This window comes from Oncorhynchus tshawytscha, linkage group LG25 (genome assembly GCF_018296145.1).
Source record: "Oncorhynchus tshawytscha isolate Ot180627B linkage group LG25, Otsh_v2.0, whole genome shotgun sequence".
Taxonomy (NCBI): domain Eukaryota; kingdom Metazoa; phylum Chordata; class Actinopteri; order Salmoniformes; family Salmonidae; genus Oncorhynchus; species Oncorhynchus tshawytscha.
Genome location: NC_056453.1, coordinates 46,352,049 through 46,379,399, shown reverse-complemented (window position 1 = coordinate 46,379,399; position 27,351 = coordinate 46,352,049). Strand labels below are relative to the sequence as shown.

General features: G+C 38.7%; 1 protein-coding gene across 2 annotated transcripts in view; it reads left to right on the top strand.

Moving 5' to 3' along the window:
- Nucleotides 1-27,351, top strand: part of LOC112238597 (protein jagged-1b) — a 162,985-nt gene that overhangs the window by 4,906 nt on the left and 130,728 nt on the right. For both annotated transcript variants that reach the window (XM_042305797.1, XM_042305798.1), the window contains exon 3: nucleotides 10,169-10,220. In XM_042305797.1, coding sequence (XP_042161731.1) covers nucleotides 10,169-10,220 — 52 coding nt within the window. The remainder of the gene's footprint in view (nucleotides 1-10,168; nucleotides 10,221-27,351) is intronic.

The following is a 27,351-nucleotide window of genomic DNA, read 5'->3' as shown; positions in this document are numbered from 1 at the left end:
GTAGTTTTCAGAAGGCTTCCCTAGGCTGCCACACACAGGGTGCAGTAAGGTGGAACAGTCAGCCTGGCTGGTCCTTCCCTGTCACCATGGTCCCTGTCACCATGGTCCCTGTCACCATGGTCCCTGTCACCATGGTCCCTGTCACCATGGTCCCTGTCACCATGGTCCCTGTCACCATGGTCCCTGTCACCATGGTCCCTGTCACCATGGTCCCTCTGTCTGTGGGAATGTGCGTGGTGTAACATGCAAAGGTGTTGTGCAGATGTTCCAAAGCTAGAGCAAGGGCCACTTACATTCCTGTAGTAGCCAGGGCCATTGAGCCCGTCTGTCTCTGTGTCTCTCTCTGTGTCTCTCTCTCTGTTTCTGTCTCTCTCTGTTTGTCTGTGTTTCAATCTCTGTGTGTCTCTGTCTGGAAAGCATGTTTCGCTGAATGTGTTTCAGTAAGGGATGATGGCTAGCTTAATAAGTTGTCTAACTACTTACTTTAACTTGAACTAGTTTATATCAAGATAGGGGGAATGCTGAAGATGCTTTTGGCTGAGCTGGTTGTCTTTATACTGTCACAGAGTGTGGATGGATAGCCAGGCCTATCCTCATTAAGTACAGCAGTGGAGTGTGGGTGGCGTGGTTAAGGAAATGCCTGAGTTTCAACCGAGTGTGGCGGGACGAGAGGGACCCAATCAAAGCCCCAGGCCCAGTGACAGGCATAGCTGGGAGGGACAGCAGGCCAGGCCCAGTGGCAGACATAGCTGGGAGGGACAGCAGGCCAGGCCCAGTGGCAGACATAGCTGGGAGGGACAGCAGGCCCTGGTCCAGTGGCAGGCATAGCCGGGAGGGACAGCAGGCCCAGGCCCAGTGGCAGACATAGCTGGGAGGGACAGCAGGCCCAGGCCCAGTGGCAGACATAGCTGGGAGGGACAGCAGGCCCAGGCCCAGTTGCAGACATACCCGGGAGGGACAGCAGGCCAGGCCCAGTGGCAGACATAATCAGGAGGGACAGCAGGCCAGGCCCAGTGGCAGACATAGCCGGGAGGGGCAGTAGGCCAGCTCCAGGCCCAGAGGCAGATATAGCCGGGAGGGGCAGCAGGCCAGCTCCAGGCCCAGTGGCAGACATAGCCGGGAGGGGCAGCAGGCCAGGCCCAGTGGCAGAGCTTCAGTCCTTACCATGTCCCTTTTTATCAACCAGTGGCACCCAACCAATCACCCGCCTCTGCCGTCTGTCCACAAGAGCCAATCAATTTTCTGAGTACAAAGAGTTGATATGATAACTAACCCTGGTGATTGTTGCTGCTTGCTGAAGTACAGAGACACCTGGGAGGAGGAGGAAGACGGAGCTCAATGAAAGGCGGCCTCCATTCTATTATAGCGACCTCTAGGCCTAACCAATGGGGAAAGACCTCCTCTGTTGTTCTGTACAACAGCAACTAGGGCCAAGACCCATCAAGAAATGGAACCCATGAAATGGAACCCTGTCTGACCCTATTGTGGACAGCTGTCATTAGAGCAGTGCTGAGATAAGTCCATCCATTATTCGTGACATTTTTAAATAATGTTCCATGTCCGGGTAGTTTACTATAATGAGAGACTTGAAACAGTATTTTTTTTCTTATGGAAAGTTTTCTGTTTTCGTTAATTTGTGTTATCAAGTTGTCATGACATTGATATCAACATGGACCTTGTGCTGCTTGTAAAGGCAACTATCTGTGGACAAACTGATCACCAGGCCTGCCAATGTCTACAACATTAGAGGGTTGACTAAATCTAAAGTCAATGAGATGAACAGTCTGCCAAGCTGATTGTAACCATGTACAATAGCTCCATTCACAGCCACAGAGAAGATACCCTCTGACTCCCTCAGCACACAGGGGACAAACACCTACCTGGAGGTGACAGCATTCCCTCCCCCATATGCCCCCCAAGGCACAACTATGACAACATAACCAACAAAAATGGGTCACAACTCCTGCAGCTCTGTTGCATGCTGGGTATGTACATAGTCAATGGTAGGCTTCGAGGGGACACCTATGGTAGGTACACCTATAGCTCATCTCTTGGCAGTAGTACTGTAGACTACTTTATCACTGACCTCAACCCAGAGTCTCTCAGAGCGTTCACAGTCAACCCACTGACACCCCTATCAGATCACAGCAAAATCACAGTCTACTTGAACAGAGAAATACTCAATCATGAGGCATCAAAGCCAAAGGAACTGAATAATATTAAGAAATGTTATAGATGGAAGGAAAGTAGTGTGGAAACCTAACAAAAAACAATTGGGCAACAACAAATTCACTCCCTTCTAGACAACTTCCTGGACAAAATGTTCCACTGTAATAGTGAAGGTGTAAACATGGCAGTAGAAAACATAAACAGTATATTTGACCTCTCAGCTTCCCTATCAAATCTAACAATGTCAAACAGACAACTTAAGAAAAATGTTGACCTGTTTATCTGATGATAGCACAACAGTAAACAAAGAGAGAGTAGCATATTTCAACCCTGCAGGCACCACACAAAACGCAGAAATAAAATATAAAACATGCCTTGCCTTTGACAAGCTTCTTCTGTTGGCACTCCAATATGTCCCATAAACATCACAAATGGTCCTTTTGTTCGATTAATTCCGTCGATATATATCAAAAATGTCAATTTATTTGACGCGTTTGATCCAGAAAAAAAAACAGCTTCCAATTTGCGCAACGTCACGACAAAATATCTCAAAAATTACCTGTAAACTTTGCCAAAACATTTCAAACTACTTTTGTAATACAACTTTATGTATTTTAAACGTTAATAATCGATCAATTTGAAGACTGGTCTATCTGTTTTCAATACAGGAGGATCACAAGCTACTTTTCTAGTCTTGCACAACTCTCAACAGTACACATAACGTTACCCTGATCAAAGATGGCCGTACTTCTTCATTACACAAAGGAATAACCTCAACCAATTTCCAAAGACTGGTGACATCCAGTGGAAGCGGTAGGAACTGCAAACAAGTGCTTTAGAAATCTCGTTTCCCAATGAAAAGACCGTGACCTAAAAAAAAATAAATCTGAATGGTTAGTCTTTGGGGTTTTGCCTGCTACATAAGTTCTGACATGATTCAAACCGTTTTAGAAACTTCAGAGTGTTTTCTATCCAAATCTACTAATAATATGCATATCTTATATTCTTGGCATGAGTAGCAGGAAGTTGAAATTGGGCACTCTATTTATCCAAAAGTGAAAATGCTGCCCCCTATCCCAAAGAGGCTAACCACTTCTGGGGAAAATTGTAAAAACAATGAACAAACAACAACGCGAAGAGTTATCTATCCAAAATGGAGATGTATGGGTAGACCACTTCTCCAATCCTTTTGGCTCTATAACAAAGAACAAACAGCAAAAACATATACATGATCAAATACAAATCTTAGAATCAACTATTAAAGACCACCAGAACACACTGGATTCTCCAATGACCTTGAATGAACTACAGGACAAAATAAAAACCCTCCAACCCAAAAAGTGGGTTCTGTGGTGTTGATGGTATCCTCAATGAAATTATCAAATATACAGTCCACATACTCCAATTGGCTTAAATACTTAAACTCTCATCATCCTCAGCTCTGGCATCTTCCACAATATTTGGAACCAAGGACTGGGGTGGCAGCATCATGTTGTGGGGTTGGCAGCATCATGTTGTGGGGTTGGCAGCATCATGTTGTGGGGGTGGCAGCATCATGTCACCATAGCAGCACCCACTCGTAGCATGCTCTCCAGCAGGTATATCTCACTGGTCACCCCGAAAGCCAATTCCTCCTTTGGTCATCTTTCCTTCCAGTTCTCTGCTGCCCATGACTGGAATGAATTGCAAAAATATCTGAAGCTGGAGACTCACATCTCCCTCACTGGCTTTAAGTACCAGCTGTCAGAGCAGTTTACAGATCACTGCACCTGTACATAGCCCATCTGTAAACAGCCCATCTATCTACCTACCTCATCCCCATACTGGTATTTATTTATTTTGCTCCTTTGCACCCCAGTATCTCTACCTGCACATTCATCTTCTGCCGATCTACCATTCCAGTGTTTAATTGCTATATTGTAATTACTTCGCCACCATGGCCTATTTATTTCCTTAACTCCCTTATCTTACCTCATTTGCACTCACTGTATATAGACTTTTTGTTTTCTTTTGTTCTACTGTGTTATTGACTGTATGTTTGTTTATTCCATGTGTAACTCTGTGTTGTTGTATGTGTCGAACTGCTTTGCTTTATCTTGGCCAGGTCGCAGTTGCAAATGAGAACTTGTTCTCAACTGGCCACCTGGTTAAATAAAGGTGAAATAAATAAATAAAATAAAAAATGTTGTGGGGGTGCACTTCACAAAATAGATGAGGGAGCTTCATGAGGGAGGAAAATTGTGGATATATTGAAGCAACATTTCAAGACATCAGTCAGGAAGTTAAAGATTGATTGCAAATGGGTCTTCCAAATGGACAATGACCCCAAGCATACTTCCAGAGTTGTGGAAAAATGGCTTAAGGACAACAAAGACAAGGTATTGGGGTGGCCATCACAAAGCCCTAACCTCAATCCCATATAGAATTTGTGGGCAGAACTGAAAAAGTGTGTGCGAGCAAGGAGGCCTACAAACCTCACTCAGTTACACCAGCTCTGTCAGGAGGAATGGGACAAAATTCACCCAACTTATTGTGGGAAGCTTGTGGAAGGCTACCCAAAACATTTGACCCAAGTTAAACAATTTAAAGGCAATTCTACCAAATACTAATTGAGTGTATGTAAACTTCTGACCCACTGGGAATGTGATGAAAGAAATAAAAGCTAAAAAATGCTCTCTACTATTATTCTGACATTTCACATTATTAAAATAAAACTGTGATACTAACTGACCTAAGACAGGGAATTTTTACTAGGATTAAATGTCAGGAATTGTGAAAAACTGAGTTTAAATGTATTTGGCTAAGGTGTATGTAAACTTCCGACTTCCACTGTATCTCTCTCTCTCAGTACCAGGGTTAAGAGCTAGGGTTAAAGTTTGGTTTTTGGGGTAGGGTTAGGGTAAGACTACGGGTTAGGGAAAATTAGATTTTGAATGGGACTGAATTGTGTGTCCCCACAAGGTTACAAGTGTGGATGTGTTTAACTACAGTACCGGTCAACCGTTTTAGAAACACTTAGTCATTCCAGGGTTTTCTTTATTTTTACTATTTTCTACATTGTAGAATAATAATGTAGACATCACCTATGAAATAACGTGGAATCATGTAGTAACCAAAAAAAAGTGTTTATATAAAATATATTTTGATTTGTTTTTGAGTTTCTTCAAAATAGCCACCCTTTGCCTTGATGACAGCTTTGCATACTCTTGGCATTCTCTCAACCAGCTTCACCTGGAATGCTTTTCCAAAACTCTTGAAGGAGTTCCCACATATGCTGAGCACCACACCAAACCATCTCAATTGGGTTGAGGTCTGGTGATTGTGGAGGCCAGGTCATCTGATGCAGCACTCCATCACTCTCCTTCTTGATCAAATAGCTCTTACACAGCCTGGAGGTGTGTTGGGTCATTGTCCTGTTGAAAAACAAATGATAGTCCCACTAAGCCCAAACCAGATGGGGTGGTGTATCACTGCAGAATGCTGTGGTAGCCATGCTGGTTAAGTGTGCCTTGAATTGTAAATAAATCACTGTATCCTTCTCCGGCTACCACAGTATGGAGGGGTCTGTGGTGCGTCTGCCGGACATCGTAGCCCTAAGTAGGTGTGTCCAAACCTTTGCCGAACGGCTGTTCGTAGAGGATTAGCATTCATGTTTTGAGGTGCAGGGTGTGACAGTCCTGTTGTCCTGCCTTGACACAATAATCCAGGTGCCTCAGGAGCTTCAGAGGGTGACTGACTGTTGGTTTCTTGCTGAGGGTGTCGGACTGTTGGTTTCTTTGTTTGACACCTAATCTGTAGACAGGAGTCAGAGACCCAGGATGGAGCAGCAGTGTTATCTAGCCACAGTTAAATAAAGTTTATATATGTCCAAATTGGTGAAGTGAAAAAATAACTTGTTTATTAAAAAAAAAATCTTTAAAAAAATTACAAATTAAAAGTAGTGCGTGCATATGTATTCAGCCCCTTTGCTATGAAGCCTCTTAATAAGATCTGGTGCAACCAATTACCTTCAGAAGTCACACAATTAGATAGATTGCACACAGATGGACTTTAGTTAAGTGTCACATGATCTCGGTGTATATATACACCTGTTCTGAAAGGTCCCAGAGTCAGCAACACCACTAAGCAAGGGGCACCATGAACACCAAGGAGCTCTCCAAACATGTCAGGGACAAAGTTGTAGAGAAGTACAGATCAGGGTTATAAAAAATATCTGTAACTTTGAGCATCCCACGGAGCACCATTAAATCCATTCATAAATGGAAAGAATATGGCACCACAACAAACCTGCCGAGAGAGGGCTGCCCACCTAAACTTATGGACCAGGCAAGGAGGGCATTAATCAGAGAGGCAACAAAGAGACCAAAGATAATCCTGAAGGAGCTGCAAAGCTCCACAGCGGAGATTGGAGTATCTGTCCATAGGACCACTTTAAGCCGTTTATTCCACAGAGCTGGGCTTTATGGAAGAGTGTCCAGAAAAAAGCCATTGCTTAAAGAAAAATAATAAGCAAACACATTTGGTGTTCACCAAAAGGCATGTGGGAGACTCCCCAAACATATGGAAGAAGGTACTCTGGTCAGATGAGACTAAAATGGAGCTTTTTGGCCATTAAGGAAAACGCTATGTCTGGCACAAACCCAACACCTCTCATCACCTTGAGAAACCCATCCCCACAGTGAAGCATGGTGGTGGCAGCATCATGCTGTGGGGATGTTTTTCATCGGCAGGGACTGTGAAACGGGTAGGAATTGAAGGAATGATGGATGGCGATAAATACAGGGAAATTCTTGAGGGAAAACTGTTTCAGTCTTCCAGAGATTTGAGACTGGGATGGAGGTTCACCATCTAGCAGGACAATGACCCTAAGCATACTGCTAAAGCAACACTCAAGTGGTTTAAGGGGAAATATTTAAATGTCTTGGAATGGCCTAGTCAAAGCCCAGACCTCAATCCAATTGAGAATCTGTGGTACGACTTAAAGATTGCTGTACACCAGCGGAACCCATCCAACTTGAAGGAGCTGGAGCAGATTTTCCTTGAAGAATGGGCAAAAATCCCAGTGGCTTGATGTGCCAAGCTTATAGAGACATAACCCAAGAGACTTGCAGCTGTAATTGCTGTGCAAGGTGTCTCTACAAAGTATTGACTTTGGGGTGGTGATTCGTTATGCACGCTCAAGTTCTGGTTTTTGGTCTTATCTCTTGTTTAATGATAAAATATATTTTGCATCTTCAAAATAGTAGGCATGTTGTGTCATAAACCTTCAAAGTTCCAGATTGGGATGAAAATGGCAGCCGTCTTGGTCAGGGAGAAATCCAAACCAGTCTAATTGGAATGACTGGCAGTAGAGGTATTTCCCTCCGTAAGGTAAAACCTAGATAATAATATTATTATTCCTTTATGCAGGAAAATAAAAGGAACGTAATATCAGAAATTGTGGAATAGAATTGTCAACCTAAAATATTGTCATATAATTATAAATTGGATAAGTGTACCTATTAATCCCACCAAAATCTAAATTGAGACATTTCTAAACATATATAAAGTATGCATATCCCTTGACTTATTCCACATTTTGTTGTGTTCCATCCTGGATTCAAAATGGATAAGTATTCACACCTTTGGCATTGATTACAGCTGTGAGTCTCTCTGGGTAAGTCTGTTAGAGCTTTGCACACCTGGATTGTGCAATATTTACCCATTTTATTATTTTCTAAATTCTTCAGGCTCTGACACATAGGTTGTTGATCATTGCTAGACAACCATGGTTCATGTCTTGCCACAGATTTTCAAGTACAATTTTAAGTCTAAGTTGGCCACTCAGGAACATTCACTGTCTTCTTGGGAAGCAATTGCTGTGTATATTTGACCTTGTGTGTTGTCCTGCTGAAAGGTGAGTTAATCTCCCAGTGTCTGGTGGAAAGCAGACTGAACCAGGTTTTCCTCTAGGATTTTGCCTTAGCTCCATTCCATTTATTTTTAATCCTGAAAACTCTCCAGTCCTACAAGCATACCCATAACATGATGCAGCCACCACTATGCTTGAAAACATGGAGAGTGGTACTCAGTAATATGTATTCATGACAAACGTGAATTGCTTTGCCACATTTTCTGAAGTATTACTTTAGTGCCTTGTTGCAAACAGGATGCATGTTTTGGAATATAGTTTATTCTGCACAGGCTTCCTTCTTTTCACTCTGTCAATTAGGTTAGTATTGTTGATTGTTGATCAATCCTCAGTTTTCTCATATCACAGCCATTAAACTCAAACTGTTTTTTCTTTTCCCCCCGGCAACTGAGTTAGGAAGGACGCCTGTACCTTTGGCGTGACTGGTTGTATTGATACACCATCCAAGGTGTCATTAATAAACTCACTATAATAAAAATATTATTCAATGTTTGCTTTTTTATTATTATTATTTTACACACCTACCAATATGTGCCCTTTGTGAGGCATTGGAAAACCTCCCTTATCGTTTGTGGTTGAATCGGTGTATGAAATGCACTGCTCGACTGATAATTGTATGTGTGGGGTACAGAGATGAGGTAGTCATTCAAAAGCTCATCCATGTTTCTCAAATGTAAAATTTAGAAGTTGTTTCCAAAAGTCACATTTTGTAAGTTTAATCATTACCTCTGAAAATCTTGAGGTATTGACTCCGGTTAAGGTTTGGGATTGACTCCGGTTAAGGTTTGGGATTGACTCCGGTTAAGGTTTGGGATTGACTCCGGTTAAGGTTTGGGATTGACTCCGGTTAAGGTTTGGGATTGACTCCGGTTAAGGTTTGGGATTGACTCCGGTTAAGGTTTGGTATTGACTCCGGTTAAGGTTTGGGATTGACTCCGGATAAGGTTTGGGATTGACTCCGGTTAAGGTTTGGGATTGACTCCGGTTAAGGTTTGGGATTGACTCCGGTTAAGGTTTGGGATTGACTCCGGTTAAGGTTTGGGATTGACTCCGGTTAAGGTTTGGGATTGACTCCGGATAAGGTTTGGGATTGACTCCGGTTAAGGTTTGGGATTGACTCCGGTTAAGGTTTGGGATTGACTCCGGTTAAGGTTTGGGATAAGCTTAAAACAAAAATCGCAGAAAAAAACCCAACTATTGCTGGTCCTTTGGCACCAGATGCTTACGCCCATCTGCCATCCCTGTCCACAACACTCTTCTTGAAAGTAACAGCGCTTACTGTTGCCCCCTAGTTTCCAGTTTCCACGTCATCTCCCAATGTCCTCAGACACGGATGGACGTCGAACACTGACTTGTATCACTCGTGAATTGGCTACAAAAATCATGTTAAACACTTATTGCACAATGAGTCCATTTCCGTATTTAATGACTTGTTAATATTTACTCCTGAACTTTAGGCCTGCCATAACAAAGGGGTTGAATACTTATTGACTCAAGACATTTCAGCTTCTATTTTTTTATTTGTAAAACAAAAATGGATATTATTCCACTTTGACATTATGGGGTGTGTAGGCCAGTGAAATAACATCTCAATGTAATCCATTTTAAATTCTGTCTGTAACACAACAACATATGTAATAAGTCAAGGAGTGTGAATACTTTCTGAAGGCTCTGTATTGCCCTTTGTAGGAAAAGAAGTGGAGATGACATGAAACATTAATCTCACATGAAGTTTTAATACATTTTATGACTTCATTTTTATGACTTAAAATATTTGATCAAACAATAGAAACTTCTTCCTAAAGCCTGTCTGCTGACAATTTCAAATCTACTGGTGTATTACAAAGGTACAGGTGGTAGACCACAAATCACTGGGATGAATGAAGGGTGACAATATGACAATGCCCCAGCCCGAACTACATGAGTAGTCGTCCCAAAGTCATCTTCTCCTTCATTTGTTTGTAATGGTGTCCCATTTTTTTTTTATCCCTCAACCCTAGTCGTCATCTTCTCTCTCTGCATCAACCATATTTTTTTGATGTTCAGATGTTGTTTGGTTGTTGACCCTGAACTCTTTGTCTTCCCCAGAGGTCATACACGTTGATAGTGGAAGCCATGGACGCTAATAACGACACGAGTGGTGAGTAGCTCTGTGGGTGTGTTGGGGGGGATGCTGACCTGGCTCCAGTGCAGGAATATGTCTGATTTGCTACCTGGCCTATCAGCTAAGGTCAGTGTATAGTACAATTTTATTTCACAATTTCTGATATTACGTTCCTTTTATTTTCCTGCATAAAGGAAAAATAATATTATTATCTAGGTTTTACCTTACGGAGGGAAATACCTCTACTGCTAGTCATTCCAATTAGACTGGTTTGGATTTCTCCCTGACCAAGATGGCTGCCATTTTCAGCCCAATCTGGAACTTTTAGTGTTAATGACATAGCTCCTCTAGGAATTGAATAGGTTCCCTATGGTGTACACTGTATGGGGTCGCTAGGGAAACGGCCTGCCTGTCTGCTCGGAGATGAGCAGACTGAGGGGCCGAGGAGAGGTAAATCTAAATGGCAGTGGCAGCTGTACAGATTACTCATCCAAAACCCTTCTCAAACACGGCAGAAATCTGACACTATATGATGCCCAGTCTCCTTATTAATTCAGCCAGTTACTGAGATTACTAGCAAACCAAAGATACAGCTGAGCTCAGCTGCTTCCTTTTTCTCATGTTGTTATTTACAAACCAACACGGCTCAACTGTTCTGGGGAACTACGGTAAACTTCATCATGTAAAATAATGTGACGGCTGAAATGAGGAACGCAGTCTGCTTCATCTCCTGACGTATTGCATAAGTTGACTGCAGGTATTAACTTAAAAAGTAGCTTCAAATATTACAATTTATTGAAACGTTTCAAAGAAAGTTTCAATGGTATTGATGGTGTTCAAAATCATCCCGCGGCAATTTCCAAATACCCCGCTATACGGTATAATCCCCAACACGGTACAGTGTATGAGATTGTGCAGTAGTGTTTGTGTGTTGGTTTACGTTTCAGATCAACCTGTCTACATTTCATCATGGCACTGTTATGTAGCACCATGTTGACTGAGTTGGAAATTGTGTGAGACATTACAGTGTTGGGTTGGATCCTGTGAGGTCACTAGTTGGCATTAAAAGCAAAGTGTCAACATCATAATCCCACATTTTAAAGTGTCTGTCGCTGTTAGGCTATGCTGTGGTTCTGGTGGATACCTGCTGGTTTCGTTGGATGGAGGTGAAAGGTTATGTTAGCAGCATTCTGATGACCCCTGACCCCAGCTAGAGCAGGTGTGTTGGCTGTGTTGGCTGTGCCGGATGTGTTGGCTGTGTTGGCCAGCTACAATACAACATTACACCATTACACCACTACAATACAACATTACACCACTACAATACAACATCACACCACTACAATACAACATTACACCACTACAATATAACATTACACCACTACATATCTACAATACAACATTACACCACTACAATACAACATTACACCACTACAATACAACATCACACCACTATAATAAAACATTACACCACTACAATACAACATTACACCCCTACATATCTACAATACAACATTACACCCCTACATATCTACAATACAACATTACACCACTACATATCTACAATACAACATTACACCACTACATATCTACAATACAACATTACACCACTACATATCTACAATACAACATTACACCACTACAATATAACATTACACCCCTACATATCTACAATACAACATTACACCACTACAATATAACATTACACCACTACAATACAACATTACACCACTACAATACACCACTACAATACAACATTACACCACTACAATATAACATTACACCACTACAATATAACATTACACCACTACAATACAACATTACACCACTACAATACAACATCACACCACTATAATAAAACATTACACCACTACAATACAACATTACACCCCTACATATCTACAATACAACATTACACCACTACAATACAACATTACACCACTACATATCTACAATACAACATTACACCACTACAATACAACATTACACCCCTACATATCTACAATACAACATTACACCACTACATATCTACAATACAACATTACACCACTACAATACAACATTACACCACCACATATCTACAATACAACATTACACCACTACATATCTACAATACAACATCACACCACTACAATACAACAATACACCACTACAATACAACATTACACCACTACAATACAACATTACACCACTACAATATAACATTACACCACTACAATACAACATTACACCACTACAATACAACATCACACCACTACAATACAACATTACACCACTACAATATAACATTACACCACTACATATCTACAATACAACATCACACCACTACAATACAACATTACACCACTACATATCTACAATACAACATTACACCACTACAATACAACATTACACCACTACATATCTACAATACAACATTACACCACTACAATACAACATTACACCACTACATATCTACAACACAACATTACACCACTACATATCTACAATACAACATTACACCACTACAATTCAACAATACACCACTACAATACAACATTACACCACTACATATCTACAATACAACAATACACCACTACAATATAACATTACACCACTACAATATAACATTACACCACTACAATATAACATTACACCACTACATATCTACAATACAACATCACACCACTACAATATAACATTACACCACTACAATATAACATTACACCACTACAATACAACATTACACCACTACATATCTACAATACAACAATACACCACTACAATATAACATTACACCACTACAATACAACATTACACCACTACAATACAACATCACACCACTACAATACAACATTACACCACTACAATATAACATTACACCACTACATATCTACAATACAACATCACACCACTACAATTCAACAATACACCACTACAATACAACATCACACCACTACATATCTACAATACAACATTACACCACTACAATACAACATTACACCACTACAATATAACATCACACCACTACATATCTACAATACAACATCACACCACTACATATCTACAATACAACATTACACCACTACAATATAACATTACACCACTACAATATAACATTACACCACTACAATATAACATTACACCACTACAACACAACATCACACCACTACAATACAACATCACACCACTACAATATAACATTACACCACCACATATCTACAATACAACATTACACCACTACAATACAACATTACACCACCACATATCTACAATACAACATTACACCACTACAATACAACATTACACCACTACAATACAACATTACACCACTACAATACAACATTACACCACTACAATACAACATTACACCACCACATATCTACAATACAACATTACACCACTACAATACAACATTACACCACTACATATCTACAATACAACATTACACCACTACAATTCAACATTACACCACTACAATACAACATCACACCACTACATATCTACAATACAACATTACACCACTACAATACAACATTACACCACTACAATACAACATTACACCACCACATATCTACAATACAACATTACACCGCCACATATCTACAATACAACATTACACCACTACAATACAACATTACACCACTACATATCTACAATACAACATCACACCACCACATATCTACAATACAACATCACACCACTACATATCTACAATACAACATTACACCACTACAATACAACATTACACCACCACAATACAACATTACACCACTACAATACAACATTACAACATTACACCACTACAACACAACATCACACCACTACAATACAACATTACACCACTACAATACAACATTACACCACTACAATACAACATTACACCACTACAATACAACATTACACCACTACAATACAACATTACACCACTACATATCTACAATACAACATTACACCACTACAATACAACATCACACCACTACATATCTACAATACAACACTACACCACTACAATACAACATTACACCACTACAATACAACATTACACCACTACATATCTACAATACAACATTACACCACTACATATCTACAATACAACATTACACCACTACAACACAACATCACACCACTACAATACAACATTACACCACTACAATACAACATTACACCACTACAATACAACATTACACCACTACATTACACCACTACAACACAACATCACACCACTACAATACAACATTACACCACTACAACACAACATTACACCACTACAATACAACATTACACCACTACATTACACCACTACAACACAACATCACACCACTACAATACAACATTACACCACTACAACACAACATTACACCACTACAATATAACAGAGGGAACACCCCCTTATCCACATCGATGGAACAGTAGTGGAGAGGGTAGTAAGTTAAGTTCCTCGGCATACACATCACAGACAAACTGAATTGGTCCACTCACACAGACAGCAACGTGAAGAAGGCGCAGCAGCGCCTCTTCAACCTCAGGAGGCTGAAGAAATTTGGCTTGTCACCAAAAGCACTCACAAACTTCTACAGATGCACAATCGAGAGCATCCTGGCGGGCTGTATCACCGCCTGGTACGGCAACTGCTCCGCCCACAACCGTAAGGCTCTCCAGAGGGTAGTGAGGTCTGCACAACGCATCACCGGGGCAAACTACCTGCCCTCCAGGACACCTACACCACCCGATGCTACAGGAAGGCCATAAAGATCATCAAGGACATCAACCACCCGAGCCACTGCCTGTTCACCCCGCTGTCATCCAGAAGGAGAGGTCAGTACAGGTGCATCAAAGCTGGGACCGAGAGACTGAAAAACAGCTTCTATCTCAAGGCCATCAGACTGTTAAACAGCAACCACTAACATTGAGTGGCTGCTGCCAACACACTCAATTCTGACTCAATTCCAGCCACTTTAATAATGGGAACTGATGGGAAATGATGTAAATATATCACTAGCCACTTTAAACAATGCTACCTAATATAATGTTTACACATACCCTACATTATTCATCTCATATGTATATGTATATACTGTACTCTATATCATCTACTGCATCCTTATGTAATACATGTATCACTAGCCACTTTAACTATGCCACTTTGTTTACATACTCATCTCATATGTATATACTGTACTCGATACCATCTACTGTATCTTGCCTATGCTGCTCTGTACCATCACTCATTCATATATCTTTAAGTACATATTCTTTATCCCCTTACACTGTGTATAAGACAGTAGTTTTTTGGAATTGTTAGTTAGATTACTTGCTCGTTATTACTGCATTGTCGGAACTAGAAGCACAAGCATTTCGGTACACTCGCATTAACATCTGCTAACCATGTGTATGTGACAAATAAAATTTGATTTGATTTGACATTACACCACTACATATCTACAATACAACATTACACCACTACAATACAACATTACACCTCTACAATACAACATTACACCACTACATATCTACAATACAACATTACACCACTACAATACAACACTACACCACTACAATACAACATTACACCACTACAATACAACATTACACCACTACAATATAACATTACACCACTACATATCTCCAAAACAACATTACACCACTACAATACACCACTACAATACAACATTACACCATTAATATACAACATTACACCACTACAATACAACATTACAACACTACAATTCAACATTACACCACTACAATATAACAGTACACCACTACAATACAACATTACACCACCACATATCTACAATACAACATTACACCACTACAATACAACATTACACCACTACAATTCAACATTACACCACTACAATACAACATTACACCACTACAATACAACATTACACCACAACAATACAACATTACACCACTACAATACAACATTACACCACTACAATACAACATTACACCACCACATATCTACAATACAACATCACCCCACTACAATTCAACATTACACCACTACAATTCAACTTTACACCAGAACAATACACCACAATATATCTACAATACAACATTACACCACTACAATACAACATTACACCACTACAATACAACATTACACCACTACAATTCAACATTACACCACTACAATTCAACTTTACACCAGTACAATACAACAATGCACCACAATATATCTACAATACAACATTACACCACTACAATACAACATTACACCACTACATATCTACAATACAACATTACACCACTACATATCTACAATACAACATTACACCACTACAATACAACATTACACCACTACAATACAACATTACACCACTACAATACAACATTACACCACTACATCACTACAATACAACATTACACCACTACAATATAACATTACACCACTACAATACAACATTACACCACTACATATCTACAATACAACATTACAGCACTACAATACAACATTACATCACTACAATACAACATTACACCACTACAATATAACATTACACCACTACAATACAACATTACACCACCACATATCTACAATACAACATTACAGCACTACAATACAACATCACACCACTACAATACAACATTACACCACTACAATACAACATTACACCACTACATATCTACAATACAACATTACACCACTACAATACAACATTACACCACTACAATACAACATTGTACTACATATCTACAATACAACATTACAGCACTACATATCTACAATACAACATTACACCACTACAATACAACATTACACCACTACATATCTACAATACAACATTACACCACTACAATACAACATTACACCACTACATATCTACAATACAACATTACACCACTACAATACAACATTGCACCACCACATATCTACAATACAACATTACACCACTACAATACAACATTACACCCCTACATATCTACAATACAACATTACACCACTACAATACAACACTACACCACTACAATACAACATTACACCACTACAATACAATATTACACCACTACAATACAACACTACACCACTACAATACAACATTACACCACTACAATACAACATTACACCACTACAATACAACATTACACCACTACATATCTACAATACAACATTACACCACTACAATACAACACTACACCACTACAATACAACATTACACCACTACAATACAATATTACACCACTACAATACAACACTACACCACTACAATACAACATTACACCACTACAATACAACATTACACCACTACAATGCAACACTACACCACTACAATACAACATTACACCACTACAATATAACATTACACCACTACAATACAACATTACACCTCTACAATACAACATTACACCACTACATATCTACAATACAACATTACACCACTACAATACAACATTACACCACTACAATACAACATTACACCACTACAATACAACATTACACCACTACAATATAACATTACACCACTACATATCTCCAAAACAACATTACACCACTACAATACACCACTACAATACAACATTACACCATTAATATACAACATTACACCACTACAATACAACATTACAACACTACAATTCAACATTACACCACTACAATATAACAGTACACCACTACAATACAACATTACACCACCACATATCTACAATACAACATTACACCACTACAATACAACATTACACCACTACAATTCAACATTACACCACTACAATACAACATTACACCACTACAATACAACATTACACCACAACAATACAACATTACACCACTACAATACAACATTACACCACTACAATACAACATTACACCACCACATATCTACAATACAACATCACCCCACTACAATTCAACATTACACCACTACAATTCAACTTTACACCAGAACAATACACCACAATATATCTACAATACAACATTACACCACTACAATACAACATTACACCACTACAATACAACATTACACCACTACAATTCAACATTACACCACTACAATTCAACATTACACCAGTACAATACAACAATGCACCACAATATATCTACAATACAACATTACACCACTACAATACAACATTACACCACTACATATCTACAATACAACATTACACCACTACATATCTACAATACAACATTACACCACTACAATACAACATTACACCACTACAATACAACATTACACCACTACAATACAACATTACACCACTACATCACTACAATACAACATTACACCACTACAATATAACATTACACCACTACAATACAACATTACACCACTACATATCTACAATACAACATTACACCACTACAATACAACATTACATCACTACAATACAACATTACACCACTACAATATAACATTACACCACTACAATACAACATTACACCACCACATATCTACAATACAACATTACAGCACTACAATACAACATCACACCACTACAATACAACATTACACCACTACAATACAACATTACACCACTACATATCTACAATACAACATTACACCACTACAATACAACATTACACCACTACAATACAACATTACACCCCTACATATCTACAATACAACATTACAGCACTACATATCTACAATACAACATTACACCACTACAATACAACATTACACCACTACATATCTACAATACAACATTACACCACTACAATACAACATTACACCACTACATATCTACAATACAACATTACACCACTACAATACAACATTGCACCACCACATATCTACAATACAACATTACACCACTACAATACAACATTACACCACTACATATCTACAATACAACATTACACCACTACAATACAACATTACACCACTACAATACAACATTACACCACTACAATACAATATTTACAATACAACATTACTACAATACAAACAACATTACACCACTACAATACAACATTACACCACTACAATACAACATTACACCACTACAATACAACATTACACCACTACATATCTACAATACAACATTACACCACTACAATACAACATTACACCACTACAATACAACATTACACCACTACAATACAACATTACACCACTACAATACAACACTACACCACTACAATACAACATTACACCACTACAATACAACATTACACCACTACAATGCAACACTACACCACTACAATACAACATTACACCACTACAATATAACATTACACCACTACAATACAATATTACACAACTACAATTCAACATTACACCACTACAATGCAACACTACACCACTACAATACAACATTACACCACTACAATATAACATTACACCACCACATATCTACAATACCACATTACACCACTACAATACAACATTACACCACTACAATACAACATCACACCACCACATATCTACAATACAACATTACACCACTACAATACAACATTACACCACCACATATCTACAATACAACATTACACCACTACAATGCAACACTACACCACTACAATACAACATTATACCACTACAATACAACATTACACCACCACATATCTACAATACCACATTACACCACTACAATACAGCATTACACCACCACATATCTACAATACAACATTACACCACTACAATACACCACAACAATACAACATTACAACACTACAATACAACATTGCACCACTAAAATACAACATTACACCACCACAATACAACATTACACCCCTACAATACAACATCACACCACTACATATCTACAATACAACATTACACCACTACAATACAACATTACACCACTACAATACAACATTACACCACTACATCACTACAATACAACATTACACCACTACAATACAACATTACGCCTCTACAATACAACATTACACCACTACATATCTACAATACAACATTACAGCACTACAATACAACATTACACCACTACAATACAACATTACACCCCTACAATACAACATCACACCACTAAAATACAACATTACACCACTACAATACAACATTACACCACCACATATCTACAATACAACATTACACCACTACAATACAACATTACACCACCACATATCTACAATACAACATCACACCACTACATATCTACAATACAACATTACACCACTACAATACAATATTACACCACTACAATACAACATTATACCACTACAATACAACATTACACCACTACAATACAACATTACACCACTACAATACAATATTACACCACTACAATACAACATTACACCACTACAATACAACATTACACCACTACAATACAACATTACACCACTACAATACAACATTACACCACTACAATGCAACACTACACCACTACAATACAACATTACACCACTACAATATAACATTACACCACTACAATACAACATTACACCACTACATATCTACAATACAACATTACACCACTACAATACAACATTACACCACTACAATACAACATTACACCACTACAATACAACATTACACCACTACAATATAATATTACACCACTACAATACAACATTACACCACTACAATACAACATACACCACTACAATACAACACTACACCACTACAATACAACATTACACCACTACAATATAACATTACACCACTACAATACAATATTACACCACTACAATTCAACATTACACCACTACAATACAACACTACACCACTACAATACAACATTACACCACCACATATCTACATTACCACATTACACCACTACAATACAACATTACACCACTACAATACAACATCACACCACCACATATCTACAATACAACATTACACCACTACAATACAACATTACACCACTACAATACAACATCACACCACCACATATCTACAATACAACATTACACCACTACAATACAACATTACACCACTACAATACAACATTACACCACCACATATCTACATTACCACATTACACCACTACAATACAACATTACACCACTACAATACAACATCACACCACCACATATCTACAATACAACATTACACCACTACAATACAACATTACACCACCACATATCTACAATACAACATTACACCACTACAATGCAACACTACACCACTACAATACAACATTACACCACTACAATACAACATTACACCACCACATATCTACAATACCACATTACACCACTACAATACAACATTACACCACTACAATACAGCATTACACCACCACATATCTACAATACAACATTACACCACTACAATACAACATTACACCACTACAATACAACATTACACCACCACATATCTACAATACAACATTACACCACTACAATACAACATTACACCACTACAATACAACATTACACCACTACAATACAACATTACACCACACATATCTACAATACAACATTACACCACTACAATACAGCATTACACCACCACATATCTACAATACAACATTACACCACTACAATACAACATTACACCACTACAATACAACATTACACCACTACAATACAACATTACACCACTACAATACAGCATTACACCACCACATATCTACAATACAACATTACACCACTACAATACAACATTACACCACTACAATACAACATTACACCACCACATATCTACAATACAACATTACACCACTACAATACACCACTACAATACAACATTACACCACTACAATACAACATTGCACCACCACAATACAACATTACACCACTACAATACAACATTACACCACTACAATACAACATTACACCACTACATATCTACAGTACAACATTACACCACTACAATACAACATGACACCACTACAATGCAACATTACACCACTACAATACAACATTACACCACTACAATACCGCACTACACCACTACAATGCAACTTTATAATGCAACATTACACCACTACAATACAACACTACACCACTACAATACAACATTACACCACTACAATACAACATTACACCACCACATATCTCCAAAACAACATTACACCACTCCAATACACCACTACAATACAACATTACACTACTACAATACAACATTACACCACTACAATACAACATTACACCACTACAATACAACATTACACCACCACAATACAACATTACACCACTACAATACAACATTACATCACTACATATCTACAATACAACTTTACACCACCACATATCTCCAAAACAACATTACACCACTACAATACACCACTACAATATAACATTACACCACTACAATACAACATTACACCACTACAATACAACATTACACCACTACAATACAACACTACACCACTACAATACAAGATTACACCACTACAATACAACATTACACCTCTACATATCTACAATACAACATTACACCACTACAATAAAGCATTACACCACTTCACCACTACAATACAACATTATACCACTACAATACAACATTACACCACTACAAGACAACATTACACCACTACATATCTACAATACAACATTACACCACTACAATACAACATTACACCACTACAATACAACATTACACCACTACAATACAACATGACACCACTACAATACAACATGACACCACTACAATACAACATTACACCACTACAATAGAACATTACACCACTACAATACAACATTACACCACTACAATACAACATTACACCACTACATATCTACAATACAACATCACACCACTACAATACAACTTTACACCACTACATATCTACAATACAACATCACACCACTACAATACAACATTACACCACTACATATCTACAATACAACATTACACCACTACAATACAACATTACACCACTACATATCTACAATACAACATTACACCACTACAATACAACATTACACCACTACAATACAACATGACACCACTACAATACAACATTACACCACTACAATACAACATTACACCACTACAATATAACATTACACCACTACAATACAACATTACACCACTACATATCTACAATACAACATTACACCACTACAATACAACATTACACCACTACAATACAACATGACACCACTACAATACAACATTACACCACTACAATACAACATTACACCACTACAATACAACATTACACCACTACAATAGAACATTACACCAAATCAAATCAAATCAAATCAAATCAAATTTTATTTGTCACATACACATACAACATCACACCATGTTAATACAACATGACAAATGCAATTGAACATTACACCACTACAATGCAAATTACACCACTTCTAACTACAATACAACAAATACCACTGTCAATACAACATTACACCACTAAATAATATTACACCACTACAATAATGAGTGAACATTAGGCAAGATACACCACTACATATCTACAATACAACATTACACACTACAATACAACATTACACCACTACAATACAACATGACACCACTACAATACAACATTACACCACTACAATACAACATGACACCACTACAATACAACATTACATACTGACAATAGAACATTACACCACTAACATATATAATACAACATTAAAGTGGCAATGATATATTTACATAATTTACATATCTACAATGATTAAATCACACCAGTGTCAATGACAACATTACACCACTACATATGTTAGTGGTACAACATTACACCACTACAATACAACATTACACCACTACATATCTACAATACAACATTACACCACTACAATACAACATTACACCACTACAATACAACATGACACCATCTACAATACAACATTACACCACTACAATACAACATTACACCACTACAATATAACATTACACCACTACAATACAACATTACACCACTACATATCTACAATACAACATTACACCACTACAATACAACATTACACCACTACAATACAACATGACACCACTACCAATACAACATTACACCACTACAATAGAACATTACACCACTACATATCTACAATACAACATCACACCACTACAATACAACTTTACACCACTACAATACAACATCACACCACTACAATACAACATGACACCACTACAATAGAACATTACACCACTACAATACAACATTACACCACTTCACCACTACAATACAACATTATACCACTACAATACAACATTACACCACTACAAGACAATATTACACCACTACAATTCAACACTATACCACCACATAATACAACATGACACCACTACAATACAACATGACACCACTACAATACAACATTACACCACCACATATCCACAATACAATATTACACCACTACAATTCAACTTACACCACCACACAATACAACATGACACCACTACAATACAACATTGCACCACTACAATACAACACTACACCACTACAATATAACATTACACCACTACAATATAACATTACACCACTACAATAAAACATTACACCACTACAATACAACATTACACCACTACAATATAACATTACACCACTACAATATAACATTACACCACTACAATATAACATTACACCACTACATATCTACAATACAACATTACACCACTACATCTCTACAATACTATTGTTTGTGTGTGTATGTCTGTCTCTCTCTGGGTCAGTCTGTGTATACATTTTAAAGTGAAAAATCTGAGACTCTGTGTAATTCCGTTACCAAGGATTTGCCCGGTAGATACTTGTGTAAATACTTGACTTTATGCATGTTTCTCTCTGTGTGTGTGTGTGTGTGTGACTTATCTCTTGACTTGTCTTGTTTGTAGCCTGTGTGTACAAACGAGTGTGTCTGTGTGGGAGAGTGGCCTGTGTATGAGAAGGACAGAATACAGTGAGTGAAGTAGGAGAAAGTGCTGAGTGTTGGTTGGCAGGAGTCCTGGCTGGATGTGACTGTGGTTTCTGGTGTCAGTCTCACTCTGTAATTACTGGTGGCTGTGGCGAGTGTGGCTTTGTCCCCAGTCGGGGGGGAGGGGGAGGCAGGCAGTGAGAGGGTCCCCAGTCAGGGGGGCAGGGTAGCCTAGTGGTTAGAGCGTTGGACTAGTAACCGGAAGGTTGCAAGTTCAAACCCCCGAGCTGACAAGGTACACATCTGTCGTTCTGCCCCTGAACAGGCAGTTAACCCACTGTTCCTAGGCCGTCATTGAAAATAAGAATTTGTTCATAACTGACTTGCCTAGTTAAATAAAGGTTTTAAAAAAAGGTAGTGGGAGGGTCCCCAGTCAGTCTGTGGGAGGGTCCCCAGTCAGGCAGTGGGAGGGTCCCCAGTCAGGGGGAGAGAGGCAGGCAGTGGAAGGGTCCCAGTCAGGCTGTGGGAGGGTCCCCAGGCAGTGGGAGGGTCCCCAGTCAGGCTGTGGGAGGGTCCCCAGTCAGGCAGTATGCATGGTGGTATGTTGTATATACAGTGCCTTGCGAAAGTATTCGGCCCCCTTGAACTTTGCGACCTTTTGCCACATTTCAGGCTTCAAACATAAAGATATAAAACTGTATTTTTTTGTGAAGAATCAACAACAAGTGGGACACAATCATGAAGTGGAACGACATTTATTGGATATTTCAAACTTTTTTAACAAATAAAAAACTGAAAAATTGGGCGTGCAAAATTATTCAGCCCCTTTAAGTTAATACTTTGTAGCGCCACCTTTTGCTGCGATTACAGCTGTAAGTCGCTTGGGGTATGTCTCTATCAGTTTTGCACATCGAGAGACTGAAATTTTTTCCCATTCCTCCTTGCAAAACAGCTCGAGCTCAGTGAGGTTGGATGGAGAGCATTTGTGAACAGCAGTTTTCAGTTCTTTCCACAGATTCTCGATTGGATTCAGGTCTGGACTTTGACTTGGCCATTCTAACACCTGGATATGTTTATTTTTGAACCATTCCATTGTAGATTTTGGTTTATGTTTTGGATCCTTGTCTTGTTGGAAGACAAATCTCCGTCCCAGTCTCAGGTCTTTTGCAGACTCCATCAGGTTTTCTTCCAGAATGGTCCTGTATTTGGCTCCATCCATCTTCCCATCAATTTTAACCATCTTCCCTGTCCCTGCTGAAGAAAAGCAGGCCCAAACCATGATGCTGCCACCACCATGTTTGACAGTGGGGATGATGTGTTCAGGGTGATGAGCTGTGTTGCTTTTACGCCAAACATAACGTTTTGCATTGTTGCCAAAAAGTTCAATTTTGGTTTCATCTGACCAGAGCACCTTCTTCCACATGTTTGGTGTGTCTCCCAGGTTACTTGTGGCAAACTTTAAACAACACTTTTTATGGATATCTTTAAGAAATGGCTTTCTTCTTGCCACTCTTCCATAAAGGCCAGATTTGTGCAATATACGACTGATTGTTGTCCTATGGACAGAGTCTCCCACCTCAGCTGTAGATCTCTGCAGTTCATCCAGAGTGATCATGGGCCTTTTGGCTGCATCTCTGATCAGTCTTCTCCTTGTATGAGCTGAAAGTTTAGAGGGACGGCCAGGTCTTGGTAGATTTGCAGTGGTCTGATACTCCTTCCATTTCAATATTATCGCTTGCACAGTGCTCCTTGGGATGTTTAAAGCTTGGGAAATCTTTTTGTATCCAAATCCGGCTTTAAACTTCTTCACAACAGTATCTCGGACCTGCCTGGTGTGTTCCGTTCTTCATGATGCTCTCTGCGCTTTTAACGGACCTCTGAGACTATCACAGTGCAGGTGCATTTATACGGAGACTTGATTACACACAGGTGGATTGTATTTATCATCATTAGTCATTTAGGTCAACATTGGATCATTCAGAGATCCTCACTGAACTTCTGGAGAGAGTTTGCTGCACTGAAAGTAAAGGGGCTGAATAATTTTGCATGCCCAATTTTTCAGTTTTTGATTTGTTAAAAAAGTTTGAAATATCCAATAAATGTCGTTCCACTTCATGATTGTGTCCCACTTGTTGTTGATTCTTCACAAAAAAATACAGTTTTATATCTTTATGTTTGAAGCCTGAAATGTGGCAAAAGGTCGCAAAGTTCAAGGGGGCCGAATACTTTCGCAAGGCACTGTATTACCTCGACAATGGTGCCCCGCACATTGACTCTGTACCAGCACCCCCTGTATATAGCCTCCACATTGACTCTGTACCGGTACCCCCTGTATATATAGACTCCACATTGACTCTGTACCGGTACCCCCTGTATATAGCCTCCACATTGACTCAAATCAAATCAAATTTTATTTGTCACATACACATGGTTAGCAGATGTTAATGCGAGTGTAGCGAAATGCTTGTGCTTCTAGTTCTGACAATGCAGTAATAACCAACAAGTAATCTAACT